Genomic DNA, 19505 nt, shown 5'->3' with positions numbered 1-19505 from the left:
CCACCAAACTTTCAGGACCCCTCCGGCCATCAATTTTACACATTGTGACCAACATTTTTTCCAGAGGCTATGATAGGTTGGCCACAAATGACGTCAGAGTGACGTCATGTTCTGCCATTTTCGACCGAAAAAGACCTTCGCGAGAAGAGCTGTCAGGCCTACAGCTTTGAAGATACAGAAAAATGATAAAAACATAAAAGGTGTAGAATTAGCAGGGCTACAAAACTGCTATCTCGGATTTTTAAATTTTTGAGTCTTAACCCCCAAAAATCAAAAAAACAATTTTTGGATATATTTGCCAAAAAATCCAAAAAGTTTTTTGAGTTTCGAAAGTAACGGAATATATGTGTTAGTACCTACCGTCTTCTATCTCCATACCAAATTTCAGATTAATATCTTGTTTTTTGTCCAAGTTATAGCGAAAAACTGTTCCAAAATGATGACGTCAAATTTTCAAACTCAATTTTTGGCAATTCTAGACCACGTAGAGCAAAACAAAGACAACCATTAGACTCCCCGTGACGAGCTGCATCAAATGGATACCCATTTTATGCAAAAATGTCATTTTTGAAATTTGACCTAATTTGACCTGACCTTGACCTGACCTTCACCAAAACGTGACCTAAGCTGGCCCCAAAGGCTGCCTGATCCACATAATCGCATTTGTCATGTAAAATGGACCATAAAACATGTATCAGACGACACTTTCATATTGTGACCCCCAGTGACCTGACCTCTGTGACCTGACCTGGTATCAGTGACCTCAGATAGCGAAGTATGTGTTTGACGAACAATGTACCATCGATGGTTTTCAATAACTTACCAATTTACTCGATTTCACAACACATTTCTTGAAATGCCCGTGAACGGTGAAAATCCGACCTTTGACCTGACCTGTGACGTCATCGGTTTGACTTAGGTCAATGAAATTTGGTCACAAGGTAGTTCCCGGGTGGGGCTATCGAACGCCGCTTGAATTTTGAAAATCGGCCGGTAAATTTCCGAGATCTTAGATTCTCTATTAAATACAAATTATACAAAGATGAGTGGAAAACACAAGTGAAACATTCCAGGGACACTGGATGGCATGCGGTGATAAACCATTACTGACAGAATCTGCCCCTGCAGGTGACAGAAACTACCCCGTATATGTGGCAGCTTCTGTCAGATGACGCGTCGACGCATAACCGACTCTAGCGTCGAAACCACTTGAGATGCAACCGGAACACCATCGGGGCATTTGAAGCTCTTGCTGTAGGGAATATATCAGGAAAGAATCAAACACCAGCTGTTGAAAGTGTGGGCGCCAGAGCCAATTTTGTAAAAAGTGACACTATGTGCCCCACTCTCCCCTACACAGTATACCACTATATATGGCCTTGAGTGTACCTACTGGGCACGCCCAAGGCACGCCTTGCCTAAACAGGCCTTGCCTAAACCGCCTAAACATACGGTAGGGTGGTGAAGGGACTTGGAAAGGACCATTGACCTATAATAAGTATTACTTATATAGGTCAATACTATACTTATTATACTATTATACTATTATACTTATTATACTATAGTATTATACTAATACTATACTTATTATAGGTCAATGGAAAGGACAACGTAAGCAAACCGTCAACTTTCACGTGACAAAATCTGTCCTGCGACATCCGTGAATAAAGAAAGTCTTAGATAACATACGCTAGAAGTCACCGATTGCATTTCAGCAAGTCCGCACAATCACAGACACACACACGTACAAAACATGCTGTAACTGTTGATAAAAACAGTAAGTACACATTCCTCGGAGCATTTCATGGCCTTTCTGAGGACAGCGGCTTCATATCGAGATCAACAAACTGCCCTCCGTATTACGATAATGCGAAACACCGTGGCGTTATCCGATACACGAGCGGTGACTCTTCTTAGTATTGTCCTCAGTTCTTTACACCCATTTGACGATATAGTAGTTCTTCTTTCCTGAAAGAAAACAGAGTATTCGTCAAATGACATTATCTTGTAGTTCGATTGGGTTATTGGCTAAAATGGTTTTTATTGAGGACACAGCATGTTGTAAGTACATACAGTAGCCGCCGACTGAGCAAGACAAAAAACCACAGAAGCCAGTCCACATTCGTGTATGCAAGAACGGCTCGCTAATTTATTCACACATGAGCTAAATGTAGACGTAGTACTGCATACTGGTACAGATGGAATTGTACAAAATCAACACAGCTGGTACATACAATCCAAAACGACTCGCATGTTTTACATAGAACCAATTCGCAATTCGAGTCATCTGGTACCCTACCAAAGATCGCCTGATTTGTTGTAAACTTCTAAATTTGCTCAACTGTATCTTTTAGCTTAAAATTTATATTGATCGAAACTGCTCCGCTTTGCACGTACTGCAACTTTTGAGAATTTATTGTCGATTTGCGGGTTATCTGTTTAACACGGTCGTTTGCACAAACACATTGACATACCGCCGGTATACTAAAACCCTATCGTTCACGGAGGACGGAGAATCTCCACCCATGGCCGGCTTTGGAGCAGCGAAAGTCAACACGATCCGATAAACACCACGTCCCGGGGGCCGACTGTTTACAGAGCACCCGGTGGGAGAGAGGGAGAGAGGGCGGGGGTTGTGCAATGTGCAGAGTGAGCCCGCCGCGATGACAGCAGCCTGCAGGCCTGTCCGTGTCTAACAATGGAGCCTACATACAATAAAGTGTAGGCAAATCGCCAGATTTACGAGTTGAAGCGTTGGATGAAACACATAAAGATAAAATGATTTAAATACTTATTAATATTCGTACATTAATTACAAGTCAGATTGTCATAGAAAGTCAACAACTGTGATGACCTAAGTCACCGTAACTTGCGGTCCAGTGGGACCATTTTGCCCCCCCCCCTCCCAGCCCAGACCGAGGGAGGTAGGCGCGTCGCCACCCGGGGCCATGCAATGTTGGCTAAACAAACAGCCCAGACCGGAACATTGCTGGTTGGGAAGCGAAGTACAAACGAACTCAAGGTTCCAGTGGACTTGCACCATCTAAAGTTCATCGAATCACCCATTGACATAATCCGGCTGCAATTATACGGCTTTAAGCTAATTACATGGCTGGAAAAGTAAAGTGTTGTAAGGCTTCTGCCTCCACATTTGGAGCTCTGTGAGTGAGATAAGTTAGTCTGACGTCAACTTCTTCCTCGCGGGGGTTCCCCGACGTTACCCGCGCTCACTGACCCCCGTTCCTGACTCAGTTTATCAGTGACCGTCCCTCCCATTCAGTCGGTGAGGACCGTTACCACAGCAGCTACTGTCCCCGGCGGCGTGACAGTTAGCATGGTGTGTCAGAAGTGGAAATAGCCGAACGGGTTTAGTTCTTCAGCCTTGTCAATAGATGGCAGTACCGCAGTATGGGCGGCGGATCGTGCCATTGACGTCAAATTTTCGGTACCTGCTAAGAATTGAATGGCGGATATTGTCATGCAAGAATAAAGTAAATCGGTCCACAACTTTTCCAACAAAAGGGGTATAAAGTCAAACATCCTGCCAGAGCGGCGGCGCGGCGGCCGGCGGCAGCCGTTACGCGCCGCCTGGTCTTCTGCCGGCGCGGGACGGTTCCGACTTTGCATTGCACTAAAACCTGTCAACTGCTTGGAATAGTTATTATAGCAAAATTTTCATTCAAGTGAGGAATAACCCAAAGGCAGGAAGCATGTATGTTTGTGTGCATACTGTGCAAGCCAGGAAGCTGCATTAGCAGATACTCGCTAATAGTATATCCAGCCAAGTCCAAACGCATTCCACGGGATGTGTTTCTGATGCGTCAACAATATTTATCGTTCGAGGGCGGATACAGTTGTAACAATACAAAAATTATTTTTGCACAGCTCTATTCCTTGAATAATTCTCTTCAACGCCTTGTTCCTAGTTAAAGGTAGTGTGCCAGCTTTCTTGGACCGTATGGAGTTAATGGCCCAGCAGATAAGGAGAACCGGATTTTTAGAACTTATCCATACCTTCAAAACTCATGGAAACGTCTTAAATTCTTCAAATTTTGAGTACCCCAGTGCGAAATTCGCCCCGACGGGTTGTCGGTCGTACCCCAACCACATTTCACACCACTATGAACAATAAATGCACACACTGAAATCGCTATTACCGATATGCTCATCCAATCAAGTTTCGATAAACCCGTTCATCATCATCTCCTGCGGTTTCGAACACGCCTGTTAGGTGGCTTCTGATGCTCGTCGAGGTCGGAATTTCCAAATACGCGTGGTGCGTCGGGCCGCGCGCTCTGACTTCGGCCAAGAAAAATGCGTCAGCTGATCATTGTCATTTCTGCCACTTGCGTGTGGTGAAATGGGGTCATAACTTATAAGACGGCTTTTTCATATCAATTATTTTACATAAAATCATATTTCAAACCATAAATAATGTTCGACAGCCAAATAAAAGAAACAACACCAATACAGGCTTACAGTTTAAGGCTCGACATTGTGTTGTCTACGATTAGACAGCTGATAACTCATTCCCGTACGTCGTATGGTCGTAACACTATAATGACCTTTGCTTATTGTCACAAGTGCGCCGCATTCGCGATTGTTGCCCGACGCCTGTTTGCAGGTGAGCCCACTACAGTTGTTATACATATCTAAAAACCGAAAAACTTTTAGGCGAAAAAGGCACTATTCCAGGCCCATTTTTGATTTTTTTTGCGATATTAGGTAAAAACAGAAGCTTCTTATCCTAGGAAAAATAAAATGGGAAATCTTTCAAAGGTGGCACACTACCTTTAAGCGAATTACTCCAACATGGTTGAATAAATAAGACGATTTCGCCAAAAGGTCGCGGAAAACCGACCGAAAACGGCCGCGCTCAACGTTAATTTGGGCATGTAGACTCTTTAAAAAATCGCATTGGGCGGATAGGATTTCCCAGGTATTGGCTCCAAAACACCGTATTCAACTCCCGAATACGTCCAAGTGACCCGCCTCGTTCCTAGTTAACCTCTAACTAGATCAAGTGACTCATAAGGAGCGAAAAAGCGACAAAAAAGCATGAACTTCCCTATGACGGCGGGCTGCCGGGTTGCCAGACGGCGCACCGGCTATTTCCACTTTTGAGACACCATGGAGCGGCTCGGTAACCCGCCCACCGGGACGGGCTCAGCCGAGGGGGAACACCATCTGGTGATCAACTCAGTATCGCTCCACGTTATCACCTCATCTCACCGCCCTGGAATGGTCTAAAACACACCCGCACCCTGCCCGCACCGTCCATCCCAGCCAGGTCACGTGACTCACCGACTCTCAGCAGCGTTAGGCCGCTGGGCAGCACGTGACTATCGGCCGTCACCACCTCCTCGGTGGACGTGACTCGGCGCTGGTTGATGTGGAAGCCGCCCGCACTTATAATTCGCGCCGCGTCCGCTGCGGGGCAGCACCGTCGGTCAGACGGAGCGGAGGAGGGCGCACGGAGCGTTATGAAGGGAACGGATAACACAGCTGCTACTTGGACATCTCAAAATTGCAGCTTATTGTTCAAACCACAGATTCATTTTTTCGCAAATCACGCAGCTTTCAATGGCATAGCTAAGAAAATTGTTACCGCCCCCACCAAAAAAAAAAACAAAAAAAAAAACGAAATGCAATCAAACTGACACATGACACAGCCTTAGATAGGCAATATTTAATGCTTTTCTCTTGAGAAAAAAGTGATAGCGACGTGGCAGCCTACCTTCCGTCCTAAAGCACTTTGCAGCCATCGCCAGGTCCAGTGTGGTCATTCCCGACCGCAGAGATAGATCGGTGACCGGCGAGTGGCGAAACATGGAGCGCAGCTCAGCGTCCGCCAGCGACACTAGAGCTTCCGGATCCCGTGAATAGATGGCGTTGGTGACGCGCTTGGCCGAGCGCAGCCCCTCCTCCCCGTGTACTAAAGTGGTGACACTCTCAGCCAGCTTTTTCTGCGCGTGACGAGACTCAGGCTTCTCCTGTGGGATAGAAGTGGATCTTAGGAAATCCTTCAGCGACAGAAATAAGATCTTATTTCGATTTCAAACAAGACAGTTCACTCCATAAGCATTAAGCACCTCTTAACTATCATAACAAAAAATATCAAACAGACAAAACAACAAACAAATCAAACATTTCACAAGATACCGATTTAGTAGCCGCGACTCCTCACGTGGTGTTTTTCCATGATGGCCGCCACCTGGGCGGGCGGGTAGAACGTAAACAGCAGCAGCAGCCGCTCCACCTCGCCGTCCGGCCGGCGCACAAAGTACTGGTACAGGTCGAACGGCGAGGTGCGCTGCGGGTCCAGCCAGACCGTGTTACCGGCCGACTTTCCCAGCTTGGCGCCCTCCTCTGACGTGATGAGGGGCACCGACAGACCTGGCAGGGGGGGGGGGTAATCTATTGTTAGAGGGAGGGGTACGTGATGTATGACATGAATCCACGAAAACATCTGGATACTCGAATCAATTGGACATTGCATGCCTCAAAACACCCCATAACTGAGTTCGTTAAGAGCTTGCCCAAAACTGTGCCTTTGACATAAAATCTACGCTTTAATAACGGTGGTCTGAGCCTGTTCTTTTGAAACGACACGTGGCTTCCCGGCTACTTTCTGAGCTATGTGCGTGCCTTTGACCGCGTCGCACCGCCACTGCGGAGAAGCTCTCACCAAACACGTCGACCTCCTCGTCTGTGGTGCCGGTAATCAGCTCGTAGCCGGAGACCATGTTACCCCGCTGGTCGGCGCCGCCCACCTGTGTGACGTCATCGGAACATGGGTCACGTGACGAGTCGAGGGGTTGGTACGGACAGAAGTTACGTGATGCCGCCGGAACGTTGGCTTATCGATCTCACGTGGCCATCCCCACTGCCCTGCTGACCGAGTTTCCAACGTATTTATTAATTTTCCCACCAAGGCCCACCCTTATATCAGCTGTCTCCCTTTCCTAGCTACCTGCCACCCCACACCCCTTCATCTAAATCCCTCGTATTCATTCCTCCCCATCCCCTTCATATCCCTCCCCTCTTTAGCTCCCTCCATCTCTCACTTCGTATCCCCCTCCAAGCCATTCATTCCTGCTCCTGTAATCTCTCCTCCCTCTCCTCTCCTCTCCTCTCCCGTCCTTACCCCTCCATCCCTCGCCGCTCCCGTCCCTTGCCTGGAAGGCGCAGCCGTGTCGCCGCCACAGGTAGAGCCAGTCGTACGCCTGGAACACCTGGTAGGTGAACTCGGTGAAGCTCATGCCGTCAGGGCTCTGAAGGCGCGACTGGACCGACGCCCGAGACAACATGTTAGACATCCGAAACCTGGCGGCCGGGGGAGGGCAGCTGTCAGAGTCCGGGAACGTGAGCCAGGGCCGGCAGAGGTCACAAGGAGGGTTGCATGGTCTTGGGTTAAGGGTTACATGTTACGTTTCGGTGACCGTGGAAACTGGATTGTTTATGCTTATCACTTATCAGTTGTTTGGTGTTTTGTTGTAGCTGAGTAAGTAAAGCGACATCTTCTCTTTTTCTCCTAATGAAAATGTAATTGAACACTCACAATGAATTCACAGCTGAAAGCAAAAACAAAATAAGCACTAAGCCATTGAAAAAAAATAGAGGCTAGCACGAATAATACAAATTTATATTTGTATAACTGCGCTCCATGTGTATGCACCTTTTGTATTAATCAACAGATAGAATATGGGTCAAGCTGAGAGAGAAAAAGGTAGCCTAGTGTCCTAACATTTCCACAGCAAATATAGTTATGCGTGTATGGTTTCCATTGAAGATCTATGTAGTTCAATGTTCAGTCGTATTATCACCTGCGTCCGATGATGGCGAGAAAATCCACCAGCGAATACTGCGAGTACCACTCCATGTTGTTTAATACCCTGCACACGGAGAGAAAACGCGATAAATAATCATTTTAGAGCATAGAATACAACAAACAAGCACCATTGCAAGAGCATGCACATCATTTCGGTCGTTAAATACATCTGCCGATGTTCCACAAGTTTGAGTACCTACCTCAGAGGCGGCAGTGGGTCCGTTTCGCCACGCTCTCGCCAAAAGTACCGCTCGTGGTTGGAGAACACGCGGCGCAAGTTCTCCTCGATGGCCGACGCGTTCTTTTCCACGGTCTCGGCCTCCATCGCGGAGCGCTCAGTCCGGCGGCCGCTGGGGTCGCCGATCTGACCCGTGGCGCCACCTATCTGGCCGTGAATGAACTTGTAATGTCGCTGGCTTCCACTAAAGTCCAGGCACAAATGGCTTTCAGCGAAAAGGTGTTCAAGAGAATTGATATAAAAATTACTATAAAAAATCGCAAAAACGAATGTGTCAAGGTGAAAAACAATCCATGGCAATTGGACACATCACTTAAGGCTATGCGAACACATTTTACACCACTTGATGTTTTTGGACCATCACAAACTGGATCTTTTCCAATGAGAAAGATCCTAGCTAACTCAGATGGAAACTTTAAATTACATCGGATGATGAATGGCAGGCATCAACTCACCACAGCAATGACATCATGTCCTGCCCTCTGGCAGTGCAGCAGGGCCACCAGAACGAGCAGGTTTCCCACGTGGAGGGAGTCGGCCGTGGGGTCGAAGCCGCTGTAGAAGCACTGCTCTGACGAGTTCAGCACGTCCTGCAGTCGGCTGCTGAAAGAGAGTCTAAGAAGGTCAAATGTGCAACATATGAAAGCATTAATTCAATCTTATGTGATGTTGAGAAATAATAATGGATAACTTTTACATCGTGATAGATTCAATCTAAAAGCCTACCTACTGATCACTGACCTAATAACCAATAGCACCTATCAATTACCATAAATTTTTTAGGAAATACATATGACATGTATTGCACAAAAAGGACCTCAATCAAACCAAGGAAAAATAATATTTAACACCATAAAATTTCAGAATGGATATGTAAGCAGAAAATTATTTAAATCTTACCCGTCATCTGGAAATATTTCAGACAGCAGTCCCCTCTCTTGGAGGTGTCTCAGACTTCTTGTGGAGTATGCTCTGGTTATGGTGTTGCTGCCATGAGTGGAACAGGAAGCAGCACAGCTCCGCAGAGTTGACCTCAAACCCAGCCTCAGCAGCAAGCGCAACATGCTGAAACTAGACCAAAATGTTTATCATCAATTCAGTTTCGAAAATATTGAAGATGTTTTTTAAAAAATCCCCTTAAATCAGGATATTCAAGCACCTATTAATGAGGAATAAAAATAAAATATTACCTAGCACTTGGGAACGTATCCAGGTATATACCTACCTAGCTAACAAGTAGTAGACAAAATTGATTCAAATCAAATCGGTAATAATGGCATACAGCGACGCAGCATCGCTTCGAGCAAGTTTTCGAGCCTTGCAGCTTGATACCTGTTTTTATCAGCACGCTGCTGGCTCCTACGAAGCTGCTCACCCTCATGTCTCGGCATATCATTGGTGAACAGTATGACTCACCTGAATATACACCAATGAGAGGCCGCGTAGCGTCAGCAGCCTGGGAGCATGCGGATAAAAAACACCTCAGGTTTGGCTTGTATTTTGTACTAGTAGCGTCGGAAATCTCGTTTATCAAGAGCGCCAAAAATATTCTTTTGTTACGGAGCGAGCGAAGCGAGCGTAGTCTTTCCTTAGATTAACGGAAATTTCTGAGTATGAGCGGCCGGCCGGCCGGCCGGCCGTGGTCACGCTTTTGCGAGGCTTATATCTCAGCAACCACTTGACCGATTTACACGCGGTAATTTTTGTAGGGTAGCTTCATTCCTTCTACCAAGTATTGGACTATTCCCGATGCATGTGGGTGACCCCTTATGCACGTGCCACGTGCAAAATGAAGAGGTGTCACTTTTGTAATTGTTGCAATATCTCGGTAACTACTGGGCCGATTGCGCTGGAAGTTGGCATGTAGGTAGGCACTCACTAGGCAATGCATATCCATGTGCCAGAGTTGGGGTGCTGCTGCACGTGCGCACGTGCAGGGGTCGATTCCAGATCTCGAGAACGGCTGGACCGATGGCGCTCAAATTTGGTACATGGCTAAGGACCGGTTAGTAGGGTGCCGTGCAAAAGTCAGTTGGGACCCATTTTGCACGTGCGCACGTGCAGGGTGCCGCTTCCAGATCTCGAGAACGGCTGGACCGATTGTGCTCAAATTTGGCACATCGCTAGAGACCGGTTAGTAGGGTGCCGTGCACAAGTCAGCTGGAGGTACCCCCTCGAAATTTCGCACGTGCAAGGCACACCCTCTCGCTCGCTCCGTTAATCGCCCCAAAAGGCGTTATACTGGTAGGTATATGGATTTCCCAAAAACATGGGCTTTCAAAGTTTTTCTCTTTTTTAAATTGATTTGGCATTAAAAAATGACTTGCTTGAAAACGCTCAGCCATGCGCACTGGCGGATCCAGGGGGGGGGGGGGGCACCGGGGCCATGGCCCCCCCCAAAAGCCTGAAAGGGGGGGCCAACATATCTTTTGGCCCCCCCCAAAAACGCTTGGAGAAAAATTAATGTGAGAAGGTTGCGTAGTAGATACCTACTAGAATCAGCAGCGTGATTCAATAGCGTAGAGAAAGTCAGGGGCGCGGGAACTACTTTCAGACTGGGGGAGCACACCATAATAGAGATCAACCTAGGGTCCCCCCAAATCTAGTTTTCTCACCGGTTTTAGGCCACTTATTTTTCATCCCTTGGCTTTTTCAACAAAAAAAAGAAACAGTTGCAAAAAAGGACGGTATTCCGTTTGAAAGCTGTGGGGGCACCGCCCCCACTGGCGGATTCAAGGGGGCCACCGGGGCCATGGGCCCAAAAAGCCTGAAAGAGGGGGCCAACATATCTTTTGGCCCCCCAAAACGCTCGAAGAAAAATTAATGTGAGAAGGTTGTGTAGATACTTACTAGAATCAGCAGCGTGATTCAATAGCGTAGAGAAACCCATGGGCGCGGGAACTACTTTTAGACGGGGGGCGGGGGGAGGTCACACCATGATAGAGATCAACCTAGGATCCCCCAAATATAGTTTTCTCGCCGGTTTTAGGCCACTTATTTTTCATCCCTTGGCTTTTTCAACAAAAAAAGAAAACATTTGCAAAAAGGAGCGGTATTCTGTCTGAAAGTTGTGGGGGCACCGCCCGCACGGCCCCAGAGTTGGGGGGGGGGGGCAAGCTGCCACCACTGCCCCCTCCCCCCGGTTCCCGCGCCTATGGAGAAACTACCGGGTTTACTAGCCTCCTTCATAAAGTGTCGTCATGTCTTATCGTCACCCGAGAAGGTCTTATTGCATAAATATCGATTGAGCTGTCAAGTTAACAAACTTGCTGTGGCAGCCTGACCTGACATGACCCGGCAACTTTTCATTCACGGAATATGCGCAATAAATTTTTTAGGAAAACTCACTGAGTTTTCGTTGAAAAAAAAACTTGTTTTGTTTCGTAATTGTACAAGAAGCATATGATGGACCTTTTTGTCCCTTCCTGCGAAACGGTAAAAGACTTATTTCGGTCACAGCTCAGGCCAATCTCTAAGGGTCAGTCGGGTCACTTATTTCTTAAAAGGGTCCTTACGGCATCCAAGGACCAATTCCGGCTTTTGAGTGCGCCACATCAGCATTTGATGCTACGACAGATGTCGAAATCTGAATATATGTTACAGGCCGTATGAAAATTCGGTCCGTTTGCAAACGGCCTGGCCCAGTCAGGCCATATGAAACTACCTGAAAACACCGGCCGTTTGCAAACTATGACCTGAAATATCAGACCGTTTGAAAACGACCTAGTTAGTTTCGGCCTAGCGGATCCAGGGGGGCCACGGGGTCATGCCCCCAAGCCTGAAAGGGGAACAACATATATTTTTTGTCCCCAAAAACACTTAAAAAAATGAATGTGAGAAGGGCGTAGTAGGTAGAGAGAAAATACCGTATCATTAAAAATCTGTGAGCTTGATAAAAGTGTTGGTCTTGTCTTCACCCAAAAAATTCTTATTGCACACTTTAACCATGGATGAAAGAACCTTCATCCCCTGGTTCTCCTTCATCCATGCTTTAACTCTCGATCGACGTGTGAAGTTATCGTGTAAGGTATCATGAAGCCGATCGCGACGAAACTTTAGTACCCTCATGGTGACAAAGTCTGAAAATTTCATGACCCTGACCCAAGTGAACTTTGACTTGTGGCCTATTTCTCGAGACTATTTGGCCATGTTGGAGACCATGTTTGGCCGGAATAGCGATTCGGCGTATGTCGGCTCACATTATCCGCGCTTTTATAGCCTTTTCGTGGTTTAAAACGCTCAAACATGTGATATGATATGATGTTGCTCCCACGCATTAGGGCGGATGCCAATGTCACCTTACGGTCAAGTCAGGTCATTGACCTTTGATGACCTCGGTGCACTTTTCCGAGTTTAACATGTTTCTAGGATAGTTTCGTTTAGCTGATTTTGAATTTAGCATTTAGCAACCATTTGAACATTTACGAAGTAGTTTTGATGCCTTCGTATCATGTTACGTACTCGTATGTAGCTGCCAGTGGTAGTGGACACCTGCTATACGGACGCCCATAAGTAGGTACTCCTACTGGTTGATCTGACCTGACCTGCCCCGACATGGTCTAAACGCATGAAGACATTATCTATGATCCAAACTAACATGAAATTTGTGATCAGCACAAAAAAAAAACGTATTACAGCCTTATTTTAGGAGGTTCTGACAGGTCCTGATTTCCCGTCTTTTGGGTCTGTGACCTGACCTGGGCGGTGTTTCACGGCACGCTGCCAGCCGCTGCCAGCGCTGATGGCACTTTTGGTTTCAATGGAGACATCAACAAGCCTATACCCACAACACTACCGAAGGCTGACCTTAGCTCGCGGAATGCGCTGTCAGCGGCTGTCAGCACGACCGTGAAACACCGCCCTGGAAGGTCAACCAATGACCAAGGACCTTAAAATCGGGTATCATCGGCTTCGTCTCGTCACTCACGGGCAACACGCCTGTTTTTTTTCCGCGAGCTCTAGCTTAACCCGCGCCCGGCTGGGGGTCCTGGATTTCCACGCCCTGCTGGGGGGGGGGGGGTGTTTGAACACCCCCCCTTCTAACTCGGCTCCTGGGCCACGTAGCGATACGCGGAAGGCGGCGTTCGAAAGAGCGTCAAAAATAATGAGGAAATCACTTCGGTCAATTTTTTGGTCAGGCCAAAGGTCAGGTCACCAGAGGTCATTGAAGGCAAATTTTAGCCGATTTCCAGGTCGAATGTCGAAAATTTCCAAGAAGCCAACGCATAACTCGGGAACCAATAGAGCTACAGCGCCGCGGAAAAGCGCATTCGATAGCCCTATTAACGCCCTTTCTGAGTAATTCTCTCAGATTTGACCTAACGTCAACGGTTTTACCTGCAGGGGGCAAAAACTGCAAAATAGCCGATTTTTTCGGAAACAGTTTTTCTGCAATAACTTTTGACCCAAGCATTGTACGAGCTTACTTTTACCGGCATCGTGTTCCTCTCGTCAAGACGCATCGAACGAACTATAATTTGACCTTGAAAGGTCAACTTGAAAATTTGACCTCAGGTCAAGGTCATGACCTGACCGGAAAGGGTCATGTTGCATATCAGTCGATCCGTATCGTCGAGCTGAACACATCTAAGGCGTTTTCATCGCTCTAGCATGCCTCTATCAAAAGTTATTTGCGAAAAACTGTTAGATACCATTCGTGACCTAAGATGACCTCAGGGCATAAACAGGGGTCACAGACACCATTTTCATGTTCAGTGTGTCTAAACCACTTGTAATTCAGTGTTTGGGAGTGTTTATAATGTCTTTCGTCCAAAACAGGCGCATTTCAATTTTCTCCCATTGACTTATAATGGTGAGGTCGCAAAATTGACCTGACCTTAGGTCATCGATATCAAAATTCTGAGATATACATTTTGTACATGCTAATGCTCTTAGCAATCGCTGAAAGTTTCAAAGCGATCGGTCACTCGGTGTAGCTATGACAGACATTGAAACTTTTTATGAGGTGAGGTCACTTCGAGTGACCTGGTGACCTGACCTTGAATGACCTTGGTCTGAAATTTTAACAACATGTGTAAAATTGATGTATGATAAGGTGTACCAAAAACGGCGGCGCTCCGCGCCGCCGTTTTTGAGATATTCGCGAAAAACCACAGGGGGGGGGGGTGTTCAAACACCCCCCCCAGCAGGGCGCGGGTTAATCAGGGGCCGAACGGCAGGGGGTCCAACCGACACCTCCCAGCCCGCGAAGGCTGCGCCACGCACCGACCCGGAGCGGGCTAATTGGTCGACAAAAGCAATTTGAAGTGTTTTCAAAGTAATATTTAGGCTCGGGTTGGGTGGGCTACCATTTCTATTTTTTTTTTATTTTAGTTAAAAAAAATATCGTTTCAGGGCTGTGACGAAAAAATAAGTGGCCTAAATCCGATGAGAAAACAGGATTTGGGGGTACCCTAGGTTTGGTTACTTGCAGGAGTTGGCCCCCCCCCAAAAAAAAAAAACGCAAGTCTGGATCCGCCAGTGGCCATGCGTCGCTTACACTGTCGCTTACCTTCAGAGCCACGAGCATAGATATAGAGACGAGGCTACGTAAACGCCGGTCGCCACTCGCCGGTCTACCTACATGAACCGGTCCCCGGAGATCAGGCACGTAGCCAGGATTTTCCTCAGGGAGGGCCACAGGTCGCGGCCTAGTGTCGTACCTACCCCCTCCAAAAAGGAAAACTCCTCGGATTTTGCCCACTATTGGGGGGGGGGGGTGATACCTACCGCAGTTTTTATTTTATTTTATTTTTATTTAATTTTAGTTTTTTTCGGCTTCAGGGCCGGGGGGGGGGCATGGCCCATGTGGTCCCCATGGCTACGTCCCTGCCGGATATAGGCCTCTGGCCTACGATACCTAAAGTTTTTTTTTACAGTCGCAAGGCTCTGGCCCCTGTCCTGTGCCCACGGCTGTAGAACTTTAGCATGAGCCGTGATGGTCTCCCATCTCCTCTCCCGTCTCCGGATCCCTTTTAGAGATCCTCAGTACGGCGATCACAGTCTTCTGATAGACAGCGCACCAGGGTGGCCGCCGTGGCTGTCCAATCCACCATGAGATGGTGTTACCTCTCAATAAAGGATTGGGGCCATGGGTTGACCATTTTCGAGACCTAGGCCAGGTCCTGACCTATCACGAAGCGGGTTTGTTTAATGGTTTATTAGATGAAGTCAAAGGTCAGGTCGATTAGCAAGCGGTGCTCCGTGCTGCGATGTTAAGTGATTGGCATTTTCTCACAAAGTCAGGGATTCATCAATCATCATGTCCCGAGGTCTCTACAATGTTTAGTAAAGCCGATGCACTCGAGTAATACTAAACCAACTATCGAGTTAGTTATTCGACAAATTATAACTTTCGATTTTAGTTTTATTCCAGGTTTTAAATCAAGCTGCAATGTCGCAATATTATAAAGTATAGACGGTTAAGGCTGAAACAGACTCTTTCCGCGTTCAGGAAATCGCATGCGAGAGACTATTCAAATACATTACCTATAATTCTTCCCGCATCAATCGCATCCGGGAGGTGCGTGCGATTGATGCGAGCGTGCTTCCATGTATTTGAATAGGCTCTCGCATGCGATTTCCTGACTGCGGAAAGAGTCTGTTTCAGGCATTAGACAGAGCTCAGTATAAAAGAGCTTGTTGCATAGGCTCCGACCCCAACTGGGCGATCCGGCCATTCCGGGCTGAACCGGGAAAAAGTGTGCCAGTCACCGTTTCCAGACAAAGCCAGTGTCTGACACATTCGACTGGCCTCCGTACTTGCCGCTGCTGAACCGCCAGCCGAGGACCATACCCGGGTCAGCAGTCTCTTTTGTTTGTTTTGAATTGTATTAGGCCCTTTCGATCTGACGAGACCATTGCAGGGCCGGAAGGATGATAGGAATTAGGGGGAGACATTGGTCTGGTCGAGCACCCTGGTGAGTTGCTGGGGCTGAGCCTGTCCAGAGGACAGGCCACCCAGCCCCCAATCACTCACCGCACTCGGCTACGGGCGGTGCTCGGCTGGCAATCCCGCATGGGATAAAGGTGCCCGTCCAGCCCGGATCAGGGGGTTGCGGCGGGGGGGGGGGGGAGAAGGATTTGACTATCCTGAGGATGGGAACGACGGAACGATGAGCAGTCTCGTAAACGGCCGAGATGTTCCACCAACTGAGCTGCCAATTTTCAACAGTATATGCATGCGGAAATGAAATATGGTGTGAGCTACGTGCATCAAAACATATGGATCGTTACCCAAAGAGAAAGTAACTTTCGATTCGTATAATGCAACGTTTATGGCTATGCTCATTGCTCTGCTCACCATGTCCAAGTAACTGAATCTCCGTATTTAGGTATAACATTCGTTTTCTTTCATTTTTAGCGCAGAGGACCAGGCCAGGCTGCCAGTGAAAGGGAGCATTCAAAAATAGATCAACCCACTTCCCCGCGTCACCCCTGTCCTTTCTCGGGGTGCAGGGGTTGGTCTGACCTGATTTACACCATTCTGTGCCGGCACGAAAACACGGCCGGCCGGCACCAACTGCCGCACGCGGAGGGGGGGGGGGTGTTTTGACGGCTCCCGGCCTCTCGCGGACGTCCCAGAAGGGCCCTGTCCGCCGTCCCGGCGCGGCCAGGGGCTATTTTTTCGCCGCGGTAGTGAGGCAGGTGTTATCACGAGGGGTGTGTGATGCGAGGGGCGGGGAGGTTCGGTGGCACGGCGGGTTTGACACAGCGTCGGCGGGCGGTCAGTGTTATGGTCACAGGGCTGCGGAGTCGGAGTCGGAGTCGGACTTGGAGTCGGTCGGAGTCGACAGTTCTGCTCGGAGTCGGAGTCGGAGTCAGACTTGGAGTCGGTCGGAGTCGACAGTTCTGCTCGGAGTCGGAGTCGGAGTCGCCAAAATCTAGACCAACTCCGACTCCAGAGTCGGAGTTACGCTGCATGGCTCAGCGCCATGCACTGCATCTATTTAATTGACGATACTGCGCTCGAAATTAGATTTTGTCGAAAAAAACGTAATTTTGCTGTTTAAGACGAACGTTTTCAGCGAAAGAAACAGAAGACGGTGAATTCCCCAGAACCTGCTTGTTAATTCTGCAAGCTATTTTCAATGCATATTTGCAACACAAAGCCTTGGAACGCACAAGAGATCGTTTCAGGCAAGATAAAAACATCTTCATTATGAGCTTCAATATCATGATGTGCATTTTAATAGAACCGTCCGGAGTCGGAGTCGGAGTTTGAGTCGGAGTCGGAGTCGATTTTTGCAGCCGGAGTCGGAGCCGGAGTCGGAGTAGGAGTCGGAGTCACTCTAAAATATATCGACTCCGCACGGCCCTGGTTATGGAAATACAATAGTTCGTGTCCAACATCACTAAATGAGTGACTGTGCATAACCAAATATCATGTTGATAATAGCCGTTTTTACGACGGCCTTCTTGTACACATTTGATGCAGATGAGGTGCAGATTTAATGTAGAATTGGGCAAATTAGGTTCATTGTGTTTCTTAAAATAATCAGTTTGGGTTTCACAGATACTCATACCCCTCGTATTTCACATTATCGGACGTTATTTTCGATTAACCCTCGCCCGGCGAGGGGGGTTGATGCAAACCCCCTAAGGTTTTTCGCAAATAACGTAAAAACGGCGGCGCATAGCGCCACCAAATTTGGCATACCCTCTGGGGCAGATTTTTGGCACTATCCTGAAAATTTCAGGTCTCGGTCTTATGTACTATTTTGCTCATGAAAACTAGAGCTCTTCATCGATTTGAGTCAAACTAGCAGCAGTGGCGCGGGAACTTCTTCCAGACTGGGGGGGCTGAACCATAATAGAAATCAACCTAGGGTACCCCCAAATCTAGTTTTCTCACCGGTTTTAGGCCACTTATTTTTTAGACCTTGGCCTTTTCAACAACAAAAAAAAAAACGAAAATATTTTCAAAAAGTGAGGTATTCCTTCTCAGCTGAGTGAAGAAACTACCGTTTTGGCAACCTGGAGTAAAGGTTTTAATCTGCCAAATGAGTTGCCGAGCCAGTGAAATAGGTGGATTTTTCACTTACATGCTTTCTTCCTTTGTGACCCACAACCCCTAATTTGGGGAGGACAAGCTGCCCGACGGTTCCTGGCCTCATGAAACGTTGTGGGGCACCGCCCCCACGGCCGCAGAGTTGTGGGGGCAAGCTTCCCCCACTGCCCCCTCCCCCGGTTCCCACGCCTATGTATGAATCTATGAAATTATGTTGGTAGATTTCCGATTTCGATTCCTCCAGCTGGGGGGGCTCAAATACATTACGAGCCCCCCCAGCCGAAAAGCTGGGGGGGCTCAGCCCCCCTAGCCCCCCCGGTTCCCGCGCCACTGACTAGCAGGATATGCTTAGCTCATCGAGTGCCATCATATGCACTACAGTTTTTGAAATTATGTTGACCTAAGGTCATCTAGAGGTCATGACAAATTTTAAGGAAATTTGCCCAATGGGTCTAAATGTGTAAAGATGAGAGATTTGTGCTCAATTTCAACGTTTTTGTGTTGTGCTACCTTGAGTCATATTTACTTCGTGTTCGCAAGCTGCAAGAACGCTTGGTTCCGGGTCGGGTCAACTGAGGTCAACTAAGGTCAAACTACGATTTTGCTATTAACTTGGCACATAATGAGGCTAGAGCTTCCAAAATGGTGTCATTGTGTTTCTTGCGATCAGACGATTTGAAGGATATGACATTTGATGCACTTTGATTAACTTGAAGGTAAATAATTACTTTAAGTTCACTTAGTTTTTAAGAAAATTATAAGTTCACTTATATTGGTTTTGTTCTATCTTTACTAGAAGAAAAGATATAGGTGAAAAACTTTTGACATGTCTTAGCAAAATTTTTACATTTATACCCCCCCCCCAAAAAAAAAAACCTACACATTGATCTGGAGCAACCAAATTTGCACAGGGGCGAGATCTCCTATGGGCCCACCTACCCTGTAAATTTGGCGTTTCTAAGTGCCATAGGAGCCAATCGCCAGGGGTCGTACCCCCCCCCCCCCCCTCCTCGCCGTCCGCGTTATGAAAAAGGCCCTCGCCTGGCGAGGTTTATGAACACTGAAATAAATTCATGATATGAAGATATTTGTTGTACAAGCCGATAAGGTAAATCTTTTGTCAAATTAGATGCATTCAACAGGTAGTCCGCCGTGAAAACGGCCAACAACTCTCCACACGGAAATGGAGTCAGGTTTCAGCTGGACTGTGTTTTCGCGAGCAATACGGGCCCTGTTCAAGTGTCTGCGGCCGCCGCGGCTCCCGCGGCCAAAAAGGCGGAGCTTAGCTGGCGGCCAATCAGGTGAGAGCAGCATTCTGGGTAATGGTAGCTCTTCCTGCGGCTCCCGCGGTCGCTCGGGAGCGACCGCAGGGAAACTTCGACATAAACTGCGCGCGTGAGACAAAACATTGTGGATTTCGCTCTTTG

General features: G+C 47.6%; 1 protein-coding gene across 8 annotated transcripts; it reads right to left on the bottom strand.

The window, feature by feature from the left end:
* Positions 1 to 1691: 1691 nt before the first annotated feature.
* LOC122372364 (tyrosine--tRNA ligase, mitochondrial-like) lies at positions 1692 to 9458 on the bottom strand. Of its 8 annotated transcripts, none has more exons than XM_043349480.1 (11): positions 9445 to 9458; positions 8970 to 9140; positions 8525 to 8672; positions 8032 to 8216; positions 7827 to 7895; positions 7179 to 7326; positions 6689 to 6773; positions 6188 to 6396; positions 5738 to 5993; positions 5305 to 5430; positions 1692 to 1968 (listed from the first exon to the last, which is right to left on the bottom strand). In XM_043349480.1, the coding sequence occupies exons 2-11, from the start codon at positions 9131 to 9133 to the stop codon at positions 1934 to 1936; spliced, it is 1425 nt and encodes a 474-aa protein (XP_043205415.1). In that variant the 5' UTR covers positions 9134 to 9140; positions 9445 to 9458; the 3' UTR covers positions 1692 to 1933. The 8 variants fall into 8 exon arrangements, with proteins under 8 accessions (XP_043205415.1, XP_043205418.1, XP_043205416.1 ...); XM_043349483.1 differs by lacking the exon at positions 9445 to 9458 and adding an exon at positions 9295 to 9403 and having other exon boundaries at positions 8525 to 8669; XM_043349481.1 differs by lacking the exon at positions 9445 to 9458 and adding an exon at positions 9295 to 9391.
* Between the last annotated feature and the right edge of the window lie 10047 nt (positions 9459 to 19505).

This window comes from Amphibalanus amphitrite, unplaced genomic scaffold (assembly GCF_019059575.1).
Source record: "Amphibalanus amphitrite isolate SeventyFive unplaced genomic scaffold, NRLGWU_Aamphi_draft 001351F_arrow, whole genome shotgun sequence".
Classification (NCBI taxonomy): domain Eukaryota; kingdom Metazoa; phylum Arthropoda; class Thecostraca; order Balanomorpha; family Balanidae; genus Amphibalanus; species Amphibalanus amphitrite.
This window is presented reverse-complemented; position numbering and strand designations above follow the sequence as displayed.